The following is a 21,789-nucleotide window of genomic DNA, read 5'->3' as shown; positions in this document are numbered from 1 at the left end:
TCAGTGTTGGAAGCAATTTCTTTCAGGATCCATTTTTGTTATTTGAACATTTGTGTGTTTATACATATATGAGCACATAGACATATGTACATAGAATAAATGCTGAAGTCATGAACCAAAGGAGATGCCATACAACATCGTCTATTTTCTTTGGAGACTTATTTCTTTTTATTTCCTTACTGTATTTTCTGTGTGTGATTTCTGAAAAATAATTAGAAAAATATGTTTAAAAGAGAAATGTGAAAAATAAATAAAAGAGAAATGTTTTATTGACTCCTTAGAAACAGTTATCTATTGGGTCTGACATGTTGTACTAGATACGATAGAATGGGATTCAAAAGATACTGGAATGCCTAAAGTGTGAGGGTATGAAATGTAAGAATTAAAAAATTAAAATCAGAATATTATTAAGTAAAATGATATAAATTATATACTGATTTACTGATTGAGTATTGAAAGAAGACAAAGTAGAGAGATGATGTTGGGTTGGGAGCTAAGAGGTCAGGTCAAGTATAAGACCAAGAGAAATCTCTTAGGGTTGTTTATGGCTTGGGCTTCCTACAGAAACAGTCTCCTCACACCTTCATTTATTTCACAAAGATTAATTGACTATCCACAAGTTTCTGAGCATGTGCTGGATTTTGGAGGTACAGTTGTTAATAAGGGATTCATACATATAAGGTTGTTCTCAGCATTTGAGTTTGAATGGAGTGGAGTGCTCAGCCGCTCAGTCATGTCCGACTCTTTGAGACCCCGTGGACTGTGGCTCACCAGGCTCCTCTATCCATGGAATTTTCCAAGCAAGAATATTGGAGTGGGTAGCCATTCCCTTCTCCAGAGGTTCATCCCAACCCAGGGATCGAACCCACGTCTCCTCCATTGGCAGGCAGATCCTTTACCACTAGTGCCACCAAAGAAGTACTTTATGTAAAAGAAATAGTAGTCAGGAAGACATAGCCAGTTTGAGGATAAACATGTGAATTTAAGTTGCAGTATTCAGGACTTCTGTAGGGAATTTCCTGGTGGTGCAGTGGTTAGTACTTGGCGCTCTCACTGCTGGGACCTGAGCTCTATCCCCAGTCAGGGAACTAAGATCTCACAAGCTGCACAACACAGCCAAAAAAAAGACTTCTGTAGACAATGTGTTGTTTTATATGTCTTAAATGATGATGGTAATACTGACGGGGGGAACGGTAAGGCTGTTGGGAAAGTTAACAACATGTTATTCAGGTTCTCTTTATTACTATTATTATTGCCAATGATTGCTAGGTATATGCAAAGTTAAAAGTATGACCTTTAACCCTCTGTTTATGGAAAAGCCTAAGAGACAGTGGTACTTTTCTTTTTTTAATGCCTTATTTCTTAAACTTCATCATCCCTGGATTTAGGGTTGGATCAGACAGGTCAGGACATGGAATGACTGCTAGGAAATCATTAGGGGATCACCTCAGACAGCCAGAGTCCACTCTCCTGAGCCCTGTTCTTTTCCCTAAACAGAGTACACCTATTGATTTCAGCAACTGCCTTTGTTTTGAGTTGAGATTTGCTTTCATGAAAATAACACTTTAGTTGTAAATGCTAAAAACAACAAGTGAGTCTCTTAATTAGAATAATAGCCTATATAAGATTTGGTCCTTAAATATAACAAAGGTTCACGTAACTTGTTGAGCTTTAGTTTATATCATTTTGCTCCAGGTCTCACTGTGTTCTATCCATTGAGAAACGACTGTCTGTAGCATCTCATAGTTTTAGACAGCTTTCTTCCCCTCAAAAACTTCTAACCAAACAGGAATCTAAGTTTATGTTGTTTTCTAGGCTTTTATTGTCAAAGTATTTCCTGTAGCAATAAGGCTCCTGAGATCTATATTCAACACCATTGAATTATTCGTGTTGAAAACTAGAAAACACTTCTTGGGCTCTTTGGAACTCAGAGTTGAAAACTGGGGTGGGAGTGATATTTGTTGGTCATCAGAAAGTGATATCATTCAAAGCCAGGCTGTTTTGCTCACCAGGCCCCCGTCAGGCTGCCGATTCCTTAGGCTTACCCACGGTTTCTTTGTGAATGGACACAGTGACTGACTGTGGATTCCTTTCCTTTTCAAATTTAGCTATTTTCGGGGAAATTGAGCTTTTGAATGTTATAAGTTCTTTGTCCTCCTCATTTGAAAAATATTTAAATGATCTTGCCCAAAGGGCACACAGAGAAACGGCATGACTTTCAGGAAATTAGTAAGCAGTAGAGTTATTTTTAGCTTTTACTCCTAGCAAACATTTCCTTTTGTTCTTTAGAAGACATTGTTGATCTGTTCATTCATGGGCTGTGGTCTTTCCCCAGCTACAGGATGACTTCAGAGAGAATAAGCCCTCTCTTCTCTACTCTGCATGATGGAGCTAGTGTTACTTCTCTTCAATTTTAACTCATGACTTACTCATTTGTTCATGTTTTTCTGCATTCTGGAGCACTGCCACTAACACATACATTTTATTGTTGTTTGGGGTGGATTTGCCCTCTCCCCAGCAAATACTAACCAAAAAATGTTCACACATGCAGGCTGTACAAAATTTATTTATTTTTTAGTCAAAATACTGTATAGTAATAGCTGATGGTGTAATTTTGTCCTAATTTTCTGTTAGTACTTATTTTGCAGGTATAGATACCATCTTTAGAAAGTTATGCGGTTAGTATTACAGAATCCCAAATCCAGGATAGATGGTTACAAAGGCTGGCCTTTACATTTCAATGTCACGTTTGATCTTTGGAAAATCTTCCAGTACTTAGAGGAAATCAGGTTTTTAAGCAAGTACACTAACACTTCACTTTTACTCTTCACATAAAGGCAAGTTTGATATAAGACTAGATCCAAAATGATTTCACCATTTTGTAAAATCATAAATTTAACTTTTTTTTCTGTAACAGAGAGAGGTATTATAGTATCCATGATTGAAGTTGGGATTCTGACTCAGACCACCTGGTTTAATATCCAGGTTCTACCATTAATCTCAGTATGCCTCAATTTCCTCATCCCATAAATGGAGATTGCGATTATTATACAATCGTTTTGGAAGTTAAATCAGATAATCCATGAAAAAGCCTAGCAAAATACCTAACATAGTAAAGTCTCAATAGATGTTGGCTATTATAATTATTGTATACAATTATTTTCTCTATAGTGTAGGCTGTAGTTATTTTTAGAAGATTATATACAAGAAAGAGGCAAACACATTCAGTTTTTCTGGAGCCCTTGACTTTTTCCCTGTAAGAATTTTTACTAGAATGTCCTCACACAGAGGTTACCCAGTTCCATCGCCCAGTGAGTTTAGTTTCCCTTGGCGCGTCAGTATTTGTGGCTCTTCATATCTAGAATCAGCACAGTCATAATAGGAAGTCAAGCAAAACATTTTTTTGCATAAAGAGAGGGAGGCCGAATGTGAGATGGCATTGACATCTGTGCCTCTGCCCTGGGCCAAAAGCAGAATGGCCCATCTGCTGCCTCCTCCACTGGTGACGCCCCATCCTCTCCCTTCCTTCCATTTAGAGCCCTGGGGATGATGAAGTCAGGGAGAGAAGACTGGGATGCGAAGCATCTAAAGAGGGAAGCAGGACAGACGTTCAGGGGAAGGCAGCAGAATCACCCCCATTCTGCAGCTGACCCAGCTGGGTAAATGCTAAGTATTCCTCTGCCAACAGCAATTTTACGTGAGTTCTCTGGATGATGTCAAGGCTGAAAAACACCAGCCTGTCTAGTGAATTCCCATCTTTCTGGTTAAGAGCTTTCCTGACATCTGATTCAACAATTTACTAAACTTTCCTTTTTTAAAGAAAACTTTTTTTTTTAACACTTAACTCAGAATAAGTCCTTTATTTTTACAAGGGGTACTTTAACTTCTGAGTATATCCTTTGTTTCTCTTTTCTTATAGCTACATTAAACTCACCTCACTTACCAATTATTATACAATGCTAACTCCTACTGTAGAGGCTTCTTGTTTTAAGGTAACGTCTTCTACCCAATCTGAGAGCTACAGCTCGGGCTTTCTACAATATGGTTGTTTTAGAAACACTTGTTTAAAGCTTAAAGCACAAGATATCATACACCTGAAAGGGATATCAGTCTATAATGTTGTAATTTCACTCCTTAAGTGATTTTGATGAAAACTTGAGTAGTTAGATTGATAAATACTCCAGAAAGGCATGTACTGAGTAAACAAAAATATGCAAAAAGCAAGGGGAACTAGGGAGAGATTGTCTTAGATTATGAATCTCTTCAGTTTTAATGGGAAACGCTTTTTTTTCTGGCCACACTGCTCAGTTTGCATAATCTTTGTTTCCCCAACCAGAGATTAAACCTTCGCCCTTGGTGGTAAAAGCATTGAGTCCTAAACCACTGGACCACCAGGGATGTTCCTGGGAAATTCTTTTAAAATATTTTTACTTTCAAAGCTTAAGGTTTCTTTTAACTTAAACTAATTTTTTTCAGTTATGATTTCCAGATGATTATTTCAAGTGTGTCTGTGATTCAGAAGAATGAAATATTATTTTAATGTAGATATTTGGGGACTGTTTTCCAGGCTGCTTGGCTACTTGTTTTACTTTCATTTAAATTTGAGGTTATCTTAACCTTCATTCAAAGAGGCAGTTGACTCTTGATTCTAACTTAAGTTTTAGTGAGTCGATTATAAATCATCATATATGTAATTTTCATTCACTGCTTTTTAAAAAAGATTTTTATGTTTACTTTCTAGACCGACTTTGCACGATTCAGCGGAACAAACGTGGAAACTGACTTCGTAGAGGTGCCATCACAAATGCTTGAGAACTGGGTGTGGGACGCTGATTCCCTCCGAAGGCTGTCGAAGCATTATAGACATGGAAGCCCTATTACAGATGATCTGCTTGAAAAGCTTGTTGCTTCTAGACTAGTCAACACAGGTATGACTTACCATTTTAGAAAATAAATTAGAATTGCTTCATGGAGAATTGGTGGCATCTTTTTTAGGTAAGAAGTGGATTTATTTAGAGAAATACAGTTTCCATAGACAGAATGTGGACCGTTTGAAAAAGCAAGAGCGGCTCCGGGGCCTAGGGTCATGTCAGAAAGTGAGAAAAGCCGAGAGAAAAACACACTCCACAGACAGAGTGTAGGCCATCCCAGAAGGCAAGGGGCCTGCTGGCATCTTCTGCTATAGAACTTATTTCCTCTTTTGTAATGATAGCACCCCAGAGTGTTAACATGAGGTGGGAAAGCCACTAAGCATGTTGGAATACTGAACACTGGAATTCTATCCAAGAAAAAAAGATGCATCTCCTTTTAAATCTTAAATAGAATGAGGTGTCTTGCTCCGACCTTATAATGAACACTGTTAGAATCCGTTTATGAAATCTCTGATCTTGTGATATTAGAACATGTAGTTCTCTCTTCTCCCAAACATGCACAAACATTCTTATGTTATTAGGTCTCCTGACCTTACGCCAGATTGTTTTGAGCAAAGTTGATCAGTCTCTCCACACCAACACTGCGCTGGATGCTGCAAGTGAATATGCCAAATACTGCACAGAAATCTTAGGTGTTGCAGCCACTCCAGGTATGTACGTATACTTATCGCAGGCTCCTCCTTCCTGGGAAGCACAGGGCATACTTCACACTGCTAGAGAAGGCAGAGGGTGTCAGGCAGAGTACCTAATGTAATTTATTTCTGATTTCTGAAACCAGGCCATGACTTTCAGATAAGCATACTTTTGTCCTTATGAGTTATCCTATCCAAATGTGCTTGAAGGGAAGGCGGCTCCAGCTCTGCAGCATTTTAGTGTAATCAGGCGTGAGCAATTGGCCTCCACCCAGAGCAGAGAAAGCCATTCAGTTTGGCAACATGGCCTGGCCCCGCCCTCCCTGTGTGCCCTGAGACTTCTGTAGGATTGCAGTCAGACACTGGCAGGAGGGACATTTAGAGAAGGGCACAAACTTCTACCTTGTGTCTGATTCTGCTTCCGAGGTCAGTTCAGGCAGTTTGACTCTCTAACCTGATATGATTTATGAGAATCGTGTGAGTGGGTGAGAGATGGTCAGACAAACACGTTACATTTGTATTTATTGACTTCAAGCAACCATGTAGCTGTGCATGTAAACACAGCTGGAAAGGTGACTTTTTTCAATCAAAGAAACTGTTGTCTAATGGAGTCAGTCACATTTCTAGTGATAATAAAGGCCCAGGCCCCTCTCTTCCTTTTGTGATCTAGTACATGAACAGCAACTTTGGGCCTCAGGCCTCTTTGACAGAATCCTTTCTGTAAAGTAGCCCTGGAGGTAGGTTGAATTGGCAAGACCTTTTTATAGCTTTTCAGGTAAAGAGTTCTTTTTCAGTAATTATGAACCTCAAGTACCATTCTGACCCATTTTAGATATAAATGGGTGTGACAAAGAGAAGGCTCAATATTATTAGAATATATATAAGAGACATATGTGTCTAAGGGACAAGAAAGGACTGAGTTGTCTGTTGGGTGTGGACGAAGCCTCTGAAACTATCGTTAGGCATTCCAGAGCGTAGGGCCGAAACCAGCTCTGAGGTGGAGCTGTCATAGGAGAGAAGTTTGTAAACATCTTGGCCAAGGACACCCATAAGCCCTGGGAGTGCCAGAGGTGACTAGATCAAGGACCTGGCACTGTCCCCTCCCACAGCTGGACTCCCCATAGGGAAGCCGTAGCTAGCTGAGAACCTGGTATTTAACATCTGACATCACATTGTTTGAAATGTATCTTTTTTTTAAAGGCACAAATATGCCAGCAACTTTTGGACATTTGGCTGGGGGGTATGATGGCCAATATTATGGATATCTTTGGAGTGAAGTGTTTTCCATGGACATGTTTTACAGCTGTTTTAAAAAAGAAGGGATAATGAATCCTGAGGTATTGTATTGTGTTTTTTTTTTCCCTCCTTTTATTACTTCTGTACTTGTCCTGTCCCCCTTAACTCCTAGTGTAAAATATTTTTTACACCTAGATTTTGAGAGTAAGAGATCTGGGAACAACTTTTAACTTTAAAAGTCTAGCATCTTCTCACATCATCACACATCATACATTTGCTTTCTGTAGGTGATTAATTCTGTAAGTTTGGGGGAAAAAGCCTACTGTATTTTCTTGCTTACTAGCATTCCATTATATTGCATAATTAAAATTCAAAGCTTTGTTTATGCATCTGAGCATTTATAGCTGCTAGTTTTGACATGTGCTGTACAGTGTTTTCGTTTTATAGGTTGGGAAAGAAAGTAAACTCCTTCCTGATATAAATGATCTGCCTACATTTTGATACACTCTACATACTTTCATTATACATTTTCTGTGGAAGTCAGCCTTTTTTCTGTGATTGGTACACGCCACCTACAACACAGAGTTTGTAACCTAAATGCCTTTGAGTAATTTAAGCTGCCTCATTAACCTGAGCCGTTCCTTCCCGTTTGCAGCGACTTGACTGCCAGGTGGCTGCCAGCCAAACCTTCCTGAGTTACAGTCCCTCTGTCTCCGTTCTTGTTGAAGACTCAGCTGTCAGGTTATTTCCAGGCCTGATAATATTCCAGTGTGTTTTTCATTCTGTTTGATGCAGAAATTAGAAGAGCAAAGTGTCAAAATCAGATTCTCTGTGTGTATTTCAACTGACTTATTCTCAAAACTTTGTGTTTCTGGATTGCATACTACCTTACACATGAGCACTGAATAACAGGTGTGATGTAGACCACCATCCCTTCTCGCCAGCTTTCACTCCCAACACACCACCTCCAGAGTACCTACATCCTATTCCCTAGCCTTTCCAATCCCTTCATCGTCCATCCATCCTACCCAGGCTATTAGGTCCCTGCAAGTCTCCTTCCATCCCCTGGCAACTCCACTTAAAGAACAATCAGTCACTGGCTTGTTCTCATAAATACCCTGACTTCTGCATGACCTTCAGCCAGTGTCCAGCCCTGGATTCCTCTACCATCTCATTTAGAGATGGTACCCTTGGGGTTCAGATTCCCCTTCTGCAGAATATCCTGAGGCTCCATATGATGCCCCGCTGCAGAGTCCAGGTGTCTGGACCCCCAGTGTAACTTCACAGTCCTGCTCACTTCCCTAATTGGGGTCCCCACCACCTGTCTCCCTTTCAGCAGATGCTCTGTCCTCACTACTAAGGACATTAAGAGCATTGAAAGTGAGTACCTTCATCTTCAATATTTAACTTCTTCCCTCCAGTCTCAGAAGATGGGTCTGTGATACTAAGACTCACTGGTTTACCATCTCAGGAAAAAAACTTACCACTGACTGATAATCTCAGTGCTACCACTCAGTCGTTCTTGCTTTCACAGCCTACTGTCTTGGTGTAAGAAACAGTTTCTGCACACCTCTGCTTCCAGGCTTTTGCCTCCACCAACTGAATTGGAAAGTTGTTACCCTGCCCTCCAGAGTAACCACTGATGATCCAGTCGCCAACTCTCAAAGGCCCTCATCTACCTTTTGTCTTGTTTTATTCCTGCTTCTCGGTATTCCTGTCTTTGTCACAGCCCTTAGCTAAGCAAACAGATCCCGTCTGTACTTCCCAGAACTCTCAGCCTGGCAGCCAGATTTCTGTATTCCCTTGGGTCTTTCCTCCTTCACAAATTTATTCATTCTACTTCTTCCACCTAAAATCTATGCCTTCCTTGTCTGTGCCTCTCCAGAACTCTGCCGTTCATAAAGGCCCTATTCAAACGGCCACTCATTTATGAAGTCTTCCAGATCACTGAAACCAGAAGTGATCTTTCCATCCTCTGAACAGAAGAGTGAACTTGGGCATGGAATAAACAGTCTCAATAAGCTTTTTCTTGTGTCTGGAATGTTTAATATAATTATCTTACAGAATAACAAGATCAGGTTATAAACTATTTTGTACCATAGAATGTGAATTCTGATTTTAAAATATGCATTTAGAAAAAAGTACATCAAAATATTGTCAGTTATTATCTTTGGTAAGTTTATGATTGTTCAGTATTTTCCTGTACTTTCTGTAGAGCTTTCCTTATTTTTACATAGAGCATGGATTATTGTAGAAATCAGAAAACCGTGTTTAAAGAGACACAAGGTCCAGGTATGTAAGCGTACAATTGTGACCTCCACTGGCTCCTAAGTCATTGGCGAGGCTTCCTGGCGCAAGTACTACATCACCTCTTTCATCTCTGCTCCACTCACTTGACCACACCTTCAGGAGCCTCCACTGCCTCCTCTCCTCTTCCAGCTGTCACAGTAACAGCCAAAGTACTGATTCCAGTGGATCCCAAGGAACTCGCAGTTCCGGCAGGAGGGATCCCTGCCATCATGCGTCTGTGTGCCTCCTTTCTTCTCAGGCTTCACTGCTTGGCAGGCAGCCTGACTGCTCTTAATTCAGACAAAAGGGCAGGGTTGAACGTGGAGGAAGCAAGATCCCATACAACCTGGAGTTGCCTTGTGGTGTCAAAACCTGTTTTAAGTTGGACTGAAATTCTAGATTCCGCTGTGCAATGTATTATTACTCGTCTTATGCCAGGAAGTTGGCCTTAATCCCTTCTTTTCTCCTTCCTGTTAAATACTCTGGAACATCATGTCGTTTCCTGCTCCTCTGCTGTCACAGCAATAGTGAGTCCGGCTCCAGAGGCCAAGAAGAATCCACTGCACGCACCCTCACACTCTTCAATTCAGATATCCATTTATTTAAAAACTAACACTTTGGAATAACAATCCTGTTCTACAGAAGCTTCTGTCATTATTACAACTATGTCATTGAAGGGAAAGAATTTTTGTGTTATGAAGAAGTACTGAATTTGAAGCTGTGGGAATCAGAGCAGGCACAATATATCATACAGTCCTGTTGTCTCAAGACCCCTCACCCTCCCCAGTACATATATTTGGAGCATTTTGAGAAATGCTTCAAGGAGTCAGTACCTGCTTTTCTTAGTCCCCAAGCTCTAGAGAGGCTGGGAGCTGAAAGATCACGTATTGTTGACATTATTGTTCATGGTCATTAGTATCAACAGAAGAACATCTCCAGGCCTCACCTCTGTAACCTCTTAGCATCCTGCAAAGCCTGGGGTCTGAGAACCATTTTAGATTTCAACAAGCAGAACCGCAGAAAGTGTGCAACTTACTGGGAAAACAGTAGTAGGAGGGGTCGAATATAAGCCTGCAGTCTTCTGTGCCCTACGTGTTAGCAGCAAAATATTTTATAGTACTGTTGTTTGATAGCCTCTATCAAAGGTTTAGAACTGGCTCCTTAGCTGAAATAGCCTGAAAGTTCGCTACCTCTGGTTTTATCTCTAATTTTCTATGATCTTCATCTTAACTGTATAGTTTGTTAAATATAACAGTATCTTTAGCTTTTACTTTTTCAACTCATCTCTTAAATAACTATGGAAGGGAGCTACTTGGGAGTAACAGTTTCCCAGCAAACTCTAGGAGCTCTTTCAGGATCCCTTTAAGGTTCCGAAACGTGGTTTCAAAATCCAGCAGCTAATCGTAGGGTTGAAAGAATGAGGGCATTTTAACAAGGGCCATTTCTTTTTATAATGCAACTTCATTGTGGGAAAATTTCCTAAAAAGTAATAGACATGCAGATTCAAAGGCAATTACATTGTTAAGCTAGAATTATGTTCCTCCTCTTCTGCATTTAGAGTAATTGCTAAGCTTTGTTTTTTTCCATTAGTGAAGAAGATTACAGCCAAGTATCACATGCAGAAATGAATACTGAGAAAGTCAAAGATAGTGAAGTATAACTGTCCACAGTGCCATAAGGAAGCACCTAGATCTTACATACAATAATGGACAGAGAAACATATAAAGAATCTTGGCTAAACAGGAAGAAGAATTACGTGACGGGGACTTGCCTGGTGGTCCAGTGGTTAAGACTCCATGCTTCCACTGCAGGGGGCACAGATTTGGTCCCTGATCAGATGGGAACTGAGATCCCACATGCCGTGTGATACAGCTAAAAAACTAAAGAGGAAAATTACGTGATAAAGTGTATTATAAAACTAAGGATTCCAGGGCCTAGGCCCAATTTCTGCTTAAATGCGTTGCTAAGAGAGAACATGAAATTTCCTCTCCTGATGGGCCTTACAAATGGATTAAATTTCAGCTTCTCTGACCTACCACCCCAAAGCTAATTTTTCTTACACTTCAACTTTTTCTAACAGCATTAAATTCTGCCTGATTTAAGGGAAAAAGGAAGGAAATGGGGTTGATGTCCAACCTACTTCTTGAATATTTACAACGCCAGACCTTCTAAGCCTTGAATTCCAACCAGCTGGAAGCAGTTTTTCTTCCTTTTTGTGTTCCTCCAGCCCTTCTTTGTGTTTCTGTTAGAACTCTAGTAATCTGCCTTGCTAATTGTCTATTTCTTTATCTCACCTTCTGGATTATGAGGCTTTTGTAATAGGAACTGTTTTATTCATCTTGGTGTTCATCCTCTGTACCGAAATACTTACATTGCTGGACCCAACTGGCAGCTCCCCGACCTGCTTCCTCTCATCTGTTCCCCTAATACACGGGACTGGCCAGGCTGCCCTTTTTTTCTCCAGATCTCCTCCCTCCCCATAAATATTTACTCATCCCTCCTCACAAATTGAAACTTCGCTGAAGTTTTCCTGATGACCTCTTGGAGTCAAGGGGCGATTCCGACGCTGTTCTCTCTGACTAGCAACACCAGTCTTTCACCTTCTCCCTCCTTCCTGTTTGTCGTCAAAGGTATTCTTTTTCCCACTCATAACCTCCGCACCCTCACTCATAGATAACAAAGGAAGTGCTGTGGGGAAGAAGTATACAGATGAGCTATGGAAGGACAGGTTTCAATATCCAGTGTAAAGCGGACTGGTGAGCCTGTTAGGCGCCTGGCTGTCATCGCTTGTCCTTGGGCAGATGCTCTCTGCCTGATGCCTGCTACTCAGAGCAGGAGGGGACACCGGGCTCTACTGCCTAGACACAGTCACAGGAAGCAGGAGGAAGGGAGGGTTGGAAGGCCGGGGGAGCTTGCGTGTGCTCCTGCAGAGAAGCCAGAGGTGGCACGAGACCCAGACTGCTTCCCATTTATGTGTTCTCGTAAACGATGGGTGTCCTTCACTCAGATAATTATGAGTACTCAAAGAAAGGGAAAGGGCATGGCAACCCACTGCAGTCTTCTTGCCTGGAGAATCCCACGGACAGAGGAGCCTGGCGGGCTACAGTCCATGGGGTCACAAGGAGTCGGACACAACTGAGCGACTAACACACACATAAGGGCTTCCCTTGGTGGCTCAGATGGTAAAGAATCTGCCTACAATGAAGGAGATCCGGGTTCCATCCTTGGGTCAGGAAGATCCCCTGGAGAAGGGAATAGCTTCCCACTCCAGTATTCTTGTCTGGAGAATTCCATGGACAGAGGAGCCTGGCAGGCCACAGTCCACGGGGTCACAAAGAGTCAGACATGGTTGAGCAGCTAATTCAAGATTATTGCATAAAGTAAGTGCCTTGTCTCTCCTACTTAGTATTCCTGAGTCAGACTCAGTCATGTCTGACTCTTTGTGACCCCATGGACTGTAACCCCCCAGGCTCCTCTGTCCATGGAATTTTTCGAGTAAGAATACTGGAATGAATTCCCATTTCCTACTCCAAGGGGCCTTCCTGACCCAGGAATTGAAACCCCTCTCTTGTGTCTCCTGCATTGGCAGGCAGATTCTTTACCACTGCATCACCTGGGAAGTCCACTTAGTATACTGTTGTATACTAAGTATACACTATAGAATACTAGTATACTTAGTATAGTATTTTATACTAATAGTGGAAATGAAGTCTCTTGTGCTTTTTTCTAGCTTTATTAGGAGACAGAACTAATTTTAAGGAAATGCTGAAACAGGAACACATCTGTTTCCCTGACTATATATGAGTAACTGAACTTAGGGATAGTATGAGAAAGAAAATGAAAGGAGATGTAGATGACGACTCAGGTTTGTTGAATACCACGATCTAGCAGGAAGGATTCTAGGGAGCAGGAAAGGTGCTAAAACCATCACTCAGATTCCTCATATACTGAGGGAGGTAGGCATATTCCCACCTTACAGATAAGGGAACTAAGGCCCAAGGCCACATAGCTGAGGATGAAGCCAAGATTTTAACCTGGGCCTGATTCCAAATTCCTGATCTTGCTTTAAAAAACATCAGTGTTGAGGATTTGCCTGGTGGTCCAGTGGTTAAGACTCTGTGCTTCTACTGCAGGGGACACAGGTTCAATCCCTGCTTGGGAAACTAAGATCCTGCATGCTGTGGGGAGCAGACAAAAATAAAGAAATCTGAACATATTTTTTAAAAAAGAAAGAAACCATCAGTATTACAGAGGATTTACACAGTTGCCAAAAGATACATGTTAACCTTCCAGAAGCAAAACCACAGAGGTGTGACCGATGATAATTTTCCCTTCCCTGAATGACTAACAGGAGCGCTTACTCTATACAGACCCTCCTGCAGGGGTTTTCAAGCATGGACGTTTCTAGTGGTTGTCTTAGAGCTTCTCTTCCTGCTTTGCTCACAGTTATGGTTCCTCCATTATATAAACAGAGGACAACCACTCACACCACAGACTCTGTCCACCTGTAGCATTTGTCTCCCAGACAGCCTTCTCTCACCCAGGGAACCAATACCTTCCTAACACACAAATTCACTTAACTGTTTTTTTGTTTTGTTTTGTTTTGTTTTTTTTAAAGAAAAGCAAGATCCTGTTACCAAAATGACTCTTAAACTCTTCTCCAAACTTCATTGCCAGGGAAATGAAACTATTAAGAGACCATTGCTCTGTAATTCAGGAAATTGAATCAAGTTGTGTGGAGCTGTAAGCAGGGGAGGACCTGTGCTGTTCTGAGCCACGTACTGTGAGACTATAAACAGTGCCCAGCTGTACAGTGACTTTACCAGCAAGGGAGATGAGAACCGGCTCTTCAGAGCAGCGCGCAGCCCCTCTAAACCTCGCTGTTCTTCACTGTCCATAGTTACAGTTCTCGGTGCAAAACGAGAATATTCTGGCAGATGTCCACATTTTGGCGATTTTTTTAACTTCAAATTTTCATTATTTTTCCTATAGTTGTGCAATAAAATACGCCTTTTTAAAAGACTCTCAGATCTTGAGCATGAAGAATTTCTGCAGGTAAATACTAATAATTGAGGCTGCATGATAGGTTCAAGAGGGTTGACTGTACTCTGGTCTCAACTATTAGTATGTATTGAAAATTTTTCCATAATAAATGGCTTAAATTATTTTTATGTTCAGATCAATTTAATTAACATTTTCTAAGTTCCTATACTGCTTCACCCAGGGAGAACAGCCCTTCCTTCCCCTACACCACCCCACCTACTGATTTGCTGTTGTTCAGTTGCTCAGTTGTGTCCAACGCTTTGTGACCCCATGGACTGCAGCACACCAGGCTTCCCTGTCCTTCACTGTCTCCCAGAGTTTGCTCAGACTCACATCCTTTGAGTTGGTGATGCCATCCAACTACCTCATCCTCTGTCGTTCCCTTCTCCTCCTGCCTTCAGTCTTTCCCAGCATCTGGTTCTTTTCCAGTGAGTCAGTTCCTCGCATCAGGTGGCCAAAGTTTTGGAGCTTCAGCTTCATCATCAGTTCTTCCAGTGAATATTCAGGGTTGATTTCCTTTAGGATTGATTGGTTTGATCTCTTTGCTGTCCAGGGGACTCTCAGGAGTCTTCTCTAGTACCACAGTTCAAAGGCATCAATTCTTTGGTACTCAGCCTTTTTTATTTTTCAGCTCTCACATCTGTACATGACTACTGGAAAACCATAGCTTTGACCATACAGGCATTTATAGGCAAAGTAATGTCTCTCCTTTTTAATACACTGTCTAGGTTGATCATTTCTTTTCTTCCAAGGAGCAAACATCTTTTAATTTCATGATTGCAGTCACCATCTGAAGTGATTTTGGAGCCCAAGAAAATAGTCTGTCACCATTTGCATTGTTTCCCCATCTATTTGCCATGAAGTGATGGGATCGGATGCCATGATCCTTGTTTTTTGAATGTTGTTTTTTTCATTCTCCTATTTCACCTTCATTAAGAAGCTCTTTAATTCCTCTTTGCTTTCTTCTATAAGTGTGGTATCATCTGCATATCTGAGGTTATTAATATAATATAATAGTCTTGATTCCAGCTTGTGCTTCATCCAGCCCAGCATTTCGCATGGTGTACTCTGCATAGACGTTAAATAAGCAGGGTGACAATACACAGGCTTGACCTACTCCTTTCCCAATTTGGAACCAGTCTGTTGTTCCATGTCCAGTTCTAACTGTTACTTCTTGACTTGCATACAGGTTTCCCAGGAGGCAGGTAAGGTGATCTGGTTTTCCTATCTCTAAGAATTTTACACAGTTTGTTGTGATCTGCACAGTCAAAGGCTTTATCATAGTCAAAGAAGCAGAAGTAGATGTTTTTCTGGAATTCTCTAGCTTTTTCTTAATCCAACGGATGTTGGCAATTTGATCTCTGGTTCCTCTGCCTTTTCTAAATCCAACTTGTACATCTGAAAATTATCGGTTCACATACTTTTGATGCCTAGCTTGAAGGATTTTGAGCATTACTTTGCTAGCATGTGAAATGAATGCACTTGTGGTAGTTTAAAGATTCTTTGGCATTGCCCTTGGTTGGGGCAATGAAAACTGACCTTTTCCAGTCTTGTGGCAACTGCTGAGTTTTCCCAATTTGCTGGCATATTGAGTGCAGTAGTTTAACGTCATCGTCTTTTAGGGTTTGAATTAGTTCAGCTGGAATTCCATCACTTCCACTAGCTTTGTTTGTACTGATGCTTCCAAGGCCCACTTGACCTCACACCAGGAGGCTGGCTCTAGGTGTGTGATCGCACCATCATGGTTATCCAGTTCGTTAAGATCTTTTTTGTATAGTTCTTCTGTGTATTTTTCCCACATTTTCCTAATATCTTCTCTTTCTGTTAGGTCCATACCATTTCTGTCCTTTATTTGCATGAAATGTTCCTTTGGTATCTTTTATTTTCTTGAAGAGATCTCTAGTCTTTCCCATTCTATTGTTTTCCTCTATTTCTTTGCCTCGTTCACTTTAAAAGGCTCTCTTATCTCTCCTTGCTATTCTCTGGAGCTCTGCATTCAGATGGGTATATCTTTCCTTTTCTCCTTTGCCTTTTGCTTCTCTTCTTTCCTCAGCCAATGTGGAAGGCCTCTTCAGACAACCATTTTGCCTTTTTGCATTTCTGTTTCTTGGGGATGGTTTTGATCACTGCCTCTTGTATAGTGTTATGAACCTCCGTCCATAGTTCTTCAGGCACTCTGTTTATCAGATCTAGTCCCATGAACCTATTTCACTTCCACTGTATAATCATAAGGGATTTGATTTAGGTCATACCTGAATGGCCTAGTGGTTTTCCCTACGTTCTTCAATTTACATCTGAATTTTGCAATAAGGAGTTCATGATCTGAGCCACAGTCAGCTCCCAGTCTTGTTTTAGCTGACTGTATAGAGCTTCTCCATCTTTGGCTACAAAGAATATAATCAGTCTGATTTCACTATTAACCATCTGGTGATGTCCATGTGCAGAGTTGCCTTGTGTTGTTGGCTACTCTATAGGTATGGGGCCTAGAACATCAGGTGACCCTTAGAGGGGCTTGTTAGACAGTGTTCTAGTATGACACTGAAGAAGTGGTAGAAACCTTCTGGCCTTATTTATAAGTTTTGAATAAATTTTCTTAAAAAGGAGGGGCCTGTAATCACTAATAATGGACTTCCTAAAAATCCTGGTAATGACAGTTTAAAAGATATGTCATTTCATGCTTGGTTGCAGCAATTAATTACTGTTTTAATAGTGATCTAGAACCTAAAATGCGAATGATGGCTATTCTTATTACAGACTTTATTATTCTAAAAAGTAGCAGATCAGAGATCTTGAGCCCAGTACAGCTTACCCCTTCCCTTTCTTTCATTGCCCAACGTCTCTAAATTTGACCAGTGTTAAATCAGTGGATTAGGTAAGGTTTAGTTAGTTACACTCATGTTTTAGGATCTAGATCACTATTGAAACAGTAATTAATTGCTCCAGAACAAACAAAAAATGACACATCTTTTTTTTTTCTTTCTCAAGAAAATTAAACCTAGCTCTAACCTGTCACTACCAGGGTTTTCAGGAAGTCCATTATCAGTGATTGCAGGTGCCTCCTTTTTAAGAGAATTTATTCAAAACCTGTAAATAAGGCATCAAGGTTGCTACCGCTTCTTCAGTGTCATACTAGAACATTGTTCAACAAGCCCCTCTCGTGTTGATCTCTTACATTCTAGGCCTCAGACCTGTAGAGTAGCCACAGGTAGCTACTGAGCTCTTGAAATGTGGCCAGGTGCTATTGAAGAATTGAGATCTGCTGTAAATGTAAAAAACACACTAGATTTTGAAGACATACCACAAAAAATAAATCCGAATAATTGATACTTGTTGAAAGGATAATATTATAGACCTCCTGGTTTAAATAAAATATTAAAATTAATTTTACCTATTTTCTTCTCTTTTTAAACATGATTTCTAGAAATTTTTAAGTTATACATGTGGCTCACATTATATTTCTACTGGACAGTGCTCTCTAGAGTTTATGGAAAGTAACTTCATTTCACTAATTGTTTACTCCTGATTAAGACTCATCTATGAGGTTAGCTGTGTGCTTATAGATCATTAATAAGTTTCAGATGATTTCTGTTTATAATCAAAACCTGAAAAGTTGTTTTTTGTGTGTGTGACCCTTGTAGGACTTTAAGTAGTTTTGTATCTAACTTGGTAGATTTCCTTCATCAACATTTTATTTTCTTTAACAGTTTGACTAGACATCTCTGATGGTTGTACCAAGCAGAATCATTGTCATAAGTCAAAAATGAGGTTACTTTTGTTTCTGGAAATTCTCAAGCTATTTATGTACTCAGGGAGGCTATTAGTAGCTGTTCAAATGATTTAATGGATATAAATTTGCAAATTAACCCTGAACTATTTTATAGGTAGATTTAGACTTAAGCTTCATTGAATTGTCTTGCCTTTCAAAAGGACAGTGAAAAGGAAGTGAAAATATTGAATAATGCCGATACTGAATTTCAGTTGTTTTCTTTCACTTTATCTGCTTGTGTATTTGTGTAAATAAAGGCAGAGGAACTGTTGTATGCTTTAAACTTCTAGACCTTGTCCCCAGCAAATTTACAAAGGTCCTCCTTCCTCGTGTTGAGCCCACAAAAGTATCTACCTTCCACCACGGGACATGGGTTGTGGCCTTACCCCCACCCGTAAGGAAGAAGAGTTTTTTTTATGAGGCCTTCATAAAGATATAGCAGAAACTGTTTTGACAGCAGCAGCTGGGCTACTGTTTCCAGGTACACACAATCCCTGTTTGTAGCCTAATTGAACTCCTGTTTTGCTAACTCTTTCGAAATCATATTTTAGATGGGGTAGCAAATAGAAGACTGTTCAAGCTTCCATTTGGCTATTTTTTGTTTGTCTGTTTGCTCATATTGTCAGCATGCTGCTGAGGATCTAAGGAGACAAGACAGTAATAAAGGGAAGTGTGGAAGACCGGAGGTCTAAGCTCCAGATCTCTTAGCTACCAAAGTAAATAAATACTACAAAGCTGTAGTCTAGGGGAAGGAGAACATCCAGAGTAAAGCTAAAGTCCCTTTTTTTCCTCTCTTTTGCATCTAGAGATTTGGAAAATTGCTATAACCATGAATTATTAGGCATGCTTTATTTTATTAGGTTGGAATGAAATACAGAAACCTGATCCTGAAACCTGGGGGATCTCTGGACGGCATGGACATGCTCCAAAATTTCTTGACACGTGAGCCAAACCAAAAAGCGTTTCTAATGAGCCGAGGCCTGCCTGCTCCGTGAACTGGGGCTCTTTGGGAGCCATCCATGTCTGGAGGACAAGCGACATTACCACGTGTTACTGGCCTGGAAACTGAAGGGAGTTTTGCAGATGAAAATGTAGATTTCTATTAACTTCCTTTTGTTTTTTAATTTGAAAAATTATACAGATGTAAATGGAATTCTAAATACTGTGACTTAAGAAAAGATGTGTTAGAAAATAATTGTACTATAAACTTTCATAAAAATGGATGTGATTTCTTTTTATAAAAGTTTCATATGAATCCAATTTGATTTTTTTACAATTATAATCTAGATAATATAATGTAAGAGGGCTAAGAATTTTTTAATTGAATCATACACATTATCTACTTTGATCCTTCTTATATCTCGAAGTTTTATACTTGGGATTTCTCAGCTGATAAATGAATCATCACGTTCCTCTGATAAATATTCTCTCAGAGCCTTGCATCCACTTTAACTCTCTATCTCCCAGTAAAATGTGACCTCTTTGCCTGCATACCTCCGGGCCAGGGGACTATGCCTCAGTAATGCATGTATCTTTGTATTTCAGGCCTCATGATTTCCAGCTTTCCGCCACACTTGATTAATGTTCTTCAAATTGGTTTAGTCTTTCCTGTCTGATGTCCAGTCAGAGAGTACCAAAAAATGAGTTTTAGCTGAAATGGCCTAATGTATATATATTACGAGTTTTAATCTCATGTTAGAGTATTTGAGATCTTGGCTTAGAGGTTCATTTCCACTTCAGCATATAAGATTGTCATGTTTACCAGTTAGAACACTAAGCAAATCTAAGATTATTTTTCCCTTCTCGGGTTTCTAGTAAACAGCAAGGTCTTTGCCTCCTTTACTCTGCTCCTCACCTGAAGTGGCAGGTAAATTGTCACAAAGGCCTGTCTCAAGTGCTGCAGGAAGAGAGCTGAACTGAAGCATAAGAAGTCCAGAAGGCCCCGGAAGTGAGTGGATTCTGCGCAGGAGTCTGTGAGGACGGCCGCTCCAGTGTTACGTGTGCTTCAGCCCAGCCATGGGGAGGAGGCCCCTCTGCGGCTTGTTTCATCTGGTGATTTTAAGCGAGCCTTTGGAGCTCTTTAGCTCTCTTTCCTGTGGGCCTAAATTCGAATTTGCAAACCAGGAAACTTATATACTTACTTTTCCTCTAGGAGTCTACTCAATGAGGAAAGCAAAATAGGATAATAAAAAAATTTTTTTAATTAAAAACTAACTTGGAATGTGTGCATCTGCATAGGACTTCTAATTGTTTCCCAGTATGTACTGAGGTATGACTCTGCCGGCCAGGGACAAAATTAGAACCTTTCCATTCTCTAATCCAAATGGACTTTGTGCTAAATAAAAAGATATTATGCTGCATAGTCAAATTATAGACAGCAGGAAAAATCAAGAGCTGTAGTGACACAGAAGAAAATTCAGATTATTATTGTCAAGCAAAATACCCTAAACATCACAGGAAATCCCAGCCTCCCTTCTGAGACAATTGCCTGGCCCTCTCGCCCCCATATTCATCCCGTGTCATCATCTCCGGTCCTTAAAGCTGTTGTTTTTGTTTTGTTTTGGTTCTTTTTTTTTTTTTGGTCTTAGCAACGTATGGTACTTTTTTCATATCTTTTTTTTCCCCAGACTGTTGTGTTTTCCAGTTTCAGGCAAAAACTCTCTTCAGCTTTTTCTATTGCCCAGTGTGTCTCCTTAACAACAATAACTTTTATCATTTTAAATCTTATTTCATGTGGAAAAACTAATATTCTACACACAATAAAATTACATTATTATCCAAGAGAATGAATTCACATTTCTTTTATACTTTAATGTTAAAACTGAAATGTATAAGAAAATGGAAGTACTGTGGTATTCTTTTTATTTAGGGTTCACATCTGGTATTTAAAATCTATCAAAGAACATAATGTCTACCAACAGATGAATGGGTAAAGAAGATGTCACACACACACACACACAGAAATACTGCTGCTGCTGCTGCTAAGTCACTTCAGTCGTGTCCGACTCTGTGCGACCCCATAGACGGCAGCCCACCAGGCTCCCCCGTCCCTGGGATTCTCCAGGCAAGAACACTGGAGTGGGTTGCCGTTTCCTTCTCCAATGCATGAAAGTGAAAGTGAAGTCGCTCAGTCGTGTCCAACTCTTCGAGACCCCATGGACTGCAGCCTACCAGGCTCCTCCGTCCATGGGATTTTCCAGGCAAAAGTACTGGAGTGGGGTGCACAGGAATACTATTCAGCTATAAATAAGAAAAAATAATGCCATTTGCATCAGCTTGAATGCAGCTAGAGATTATTATACTAAGCAAAATAAGTCAAGAAGAGAAAGACAAATACCAAATAATATCAGTTCAATTCAATTCAGTCACTCAATCGTGTCCAACTCTTTGCAACCCCATGGACCACAGCACTCCAGGCCTCCCTGTCCATCACCAGCTCCCAGAGTTTACGCAAACTCATGTCCATTGAGTTGGTGATGCTATCCAACCATCTCATCCTCTGTCATCCCCTTCTCCTCCTGCCTTCAATCTTTCCCAGCATCAGAGTCTTTTCAAATGAGTCAACTCTTCGCATCAGGTGGCCAAAATATTGGAGTTTCAGCTTCAACATCAGTCCTTCCAGTGAACACCCAGGACTGATCTCCTTTAGGATGGACTGATTGGATCTCCTTGCAGTCCAAGGGAATAATATCACTTAATCACTTTTAGGTTGTGAAATCTAAAGTATAATGCAAGCGAGTCTATCTATGAAACAGAATCATGGGTATAGAGAACAGGCTGGTGGCTGCCAGGGGTGGGAGGGATAGAGGTTCGGGGGGGACAGAGTGGGAGATGGGGGTTAGCAGATGTCAACTCTTCTATACAGAATGGATAAACAACAAGGTCCTGCTAT

At 40.5% G+C, this 21,789-nt stretch overlaps 1 protein-coding gene across 2 annotated transcripts in view; it reads left to right on the top strand.

Moving 5' to 3' along the window:
- NLN (neurolysin) overlaps window positions 1-20,683 on the top strand; it is a 100,722-nt gene extending 80,039 nt beyond the window's left edge. For both annotated transcript variants that reach the window (XM_019983055.2, XM_070774613.1), the window contains 4 exons: window positions 4,742-4,928; window positions 5,453-5,581; window positions 6,764-6,900; window positions 18,758-20,683. In XM_019983055.2, the coding sequence (XP_019838614.2) occupies window positions 4,742-4,928; window positions 5,453-5,581; window positions 6,764-6,900; window positions 18,758-18,892 (588 nt within the window). In that variant the 3' untranslated portion in view covers window positions 18,893-20,683. The remainder of the gene's footprint in view (window positions 1-4,741; window positions 4,929-5,452; window positions 5,582-6,763; window positions 6,901-18,757) is intronic.
- Window positions 20,684-21,789: the final 1,106 nt, after the last annotated feature.

This window comes from Bos indicus, chromosome 20 (genome assembly GCF_029378745.1).
Source record: "Bos indicus isolate NIAB-ARS_2022 breed Sahiwal x Tharparkar chromosome 20, NIAB-ARS_B.indTharparkar_mat_pri_1.0, whole genome shotgun sequence".
Taxonomy (NCBI): domain Eukaryota; kingdom Metazoa; phylum Chordata; class Mammalia; order Artiodactyla; family Bovidae; genus Bos; species Bos indicus.
Note: the sequence above shows the minus strand (reverse complement) of the source record. Positions and strands in the feature narration are given on the sequence as shown.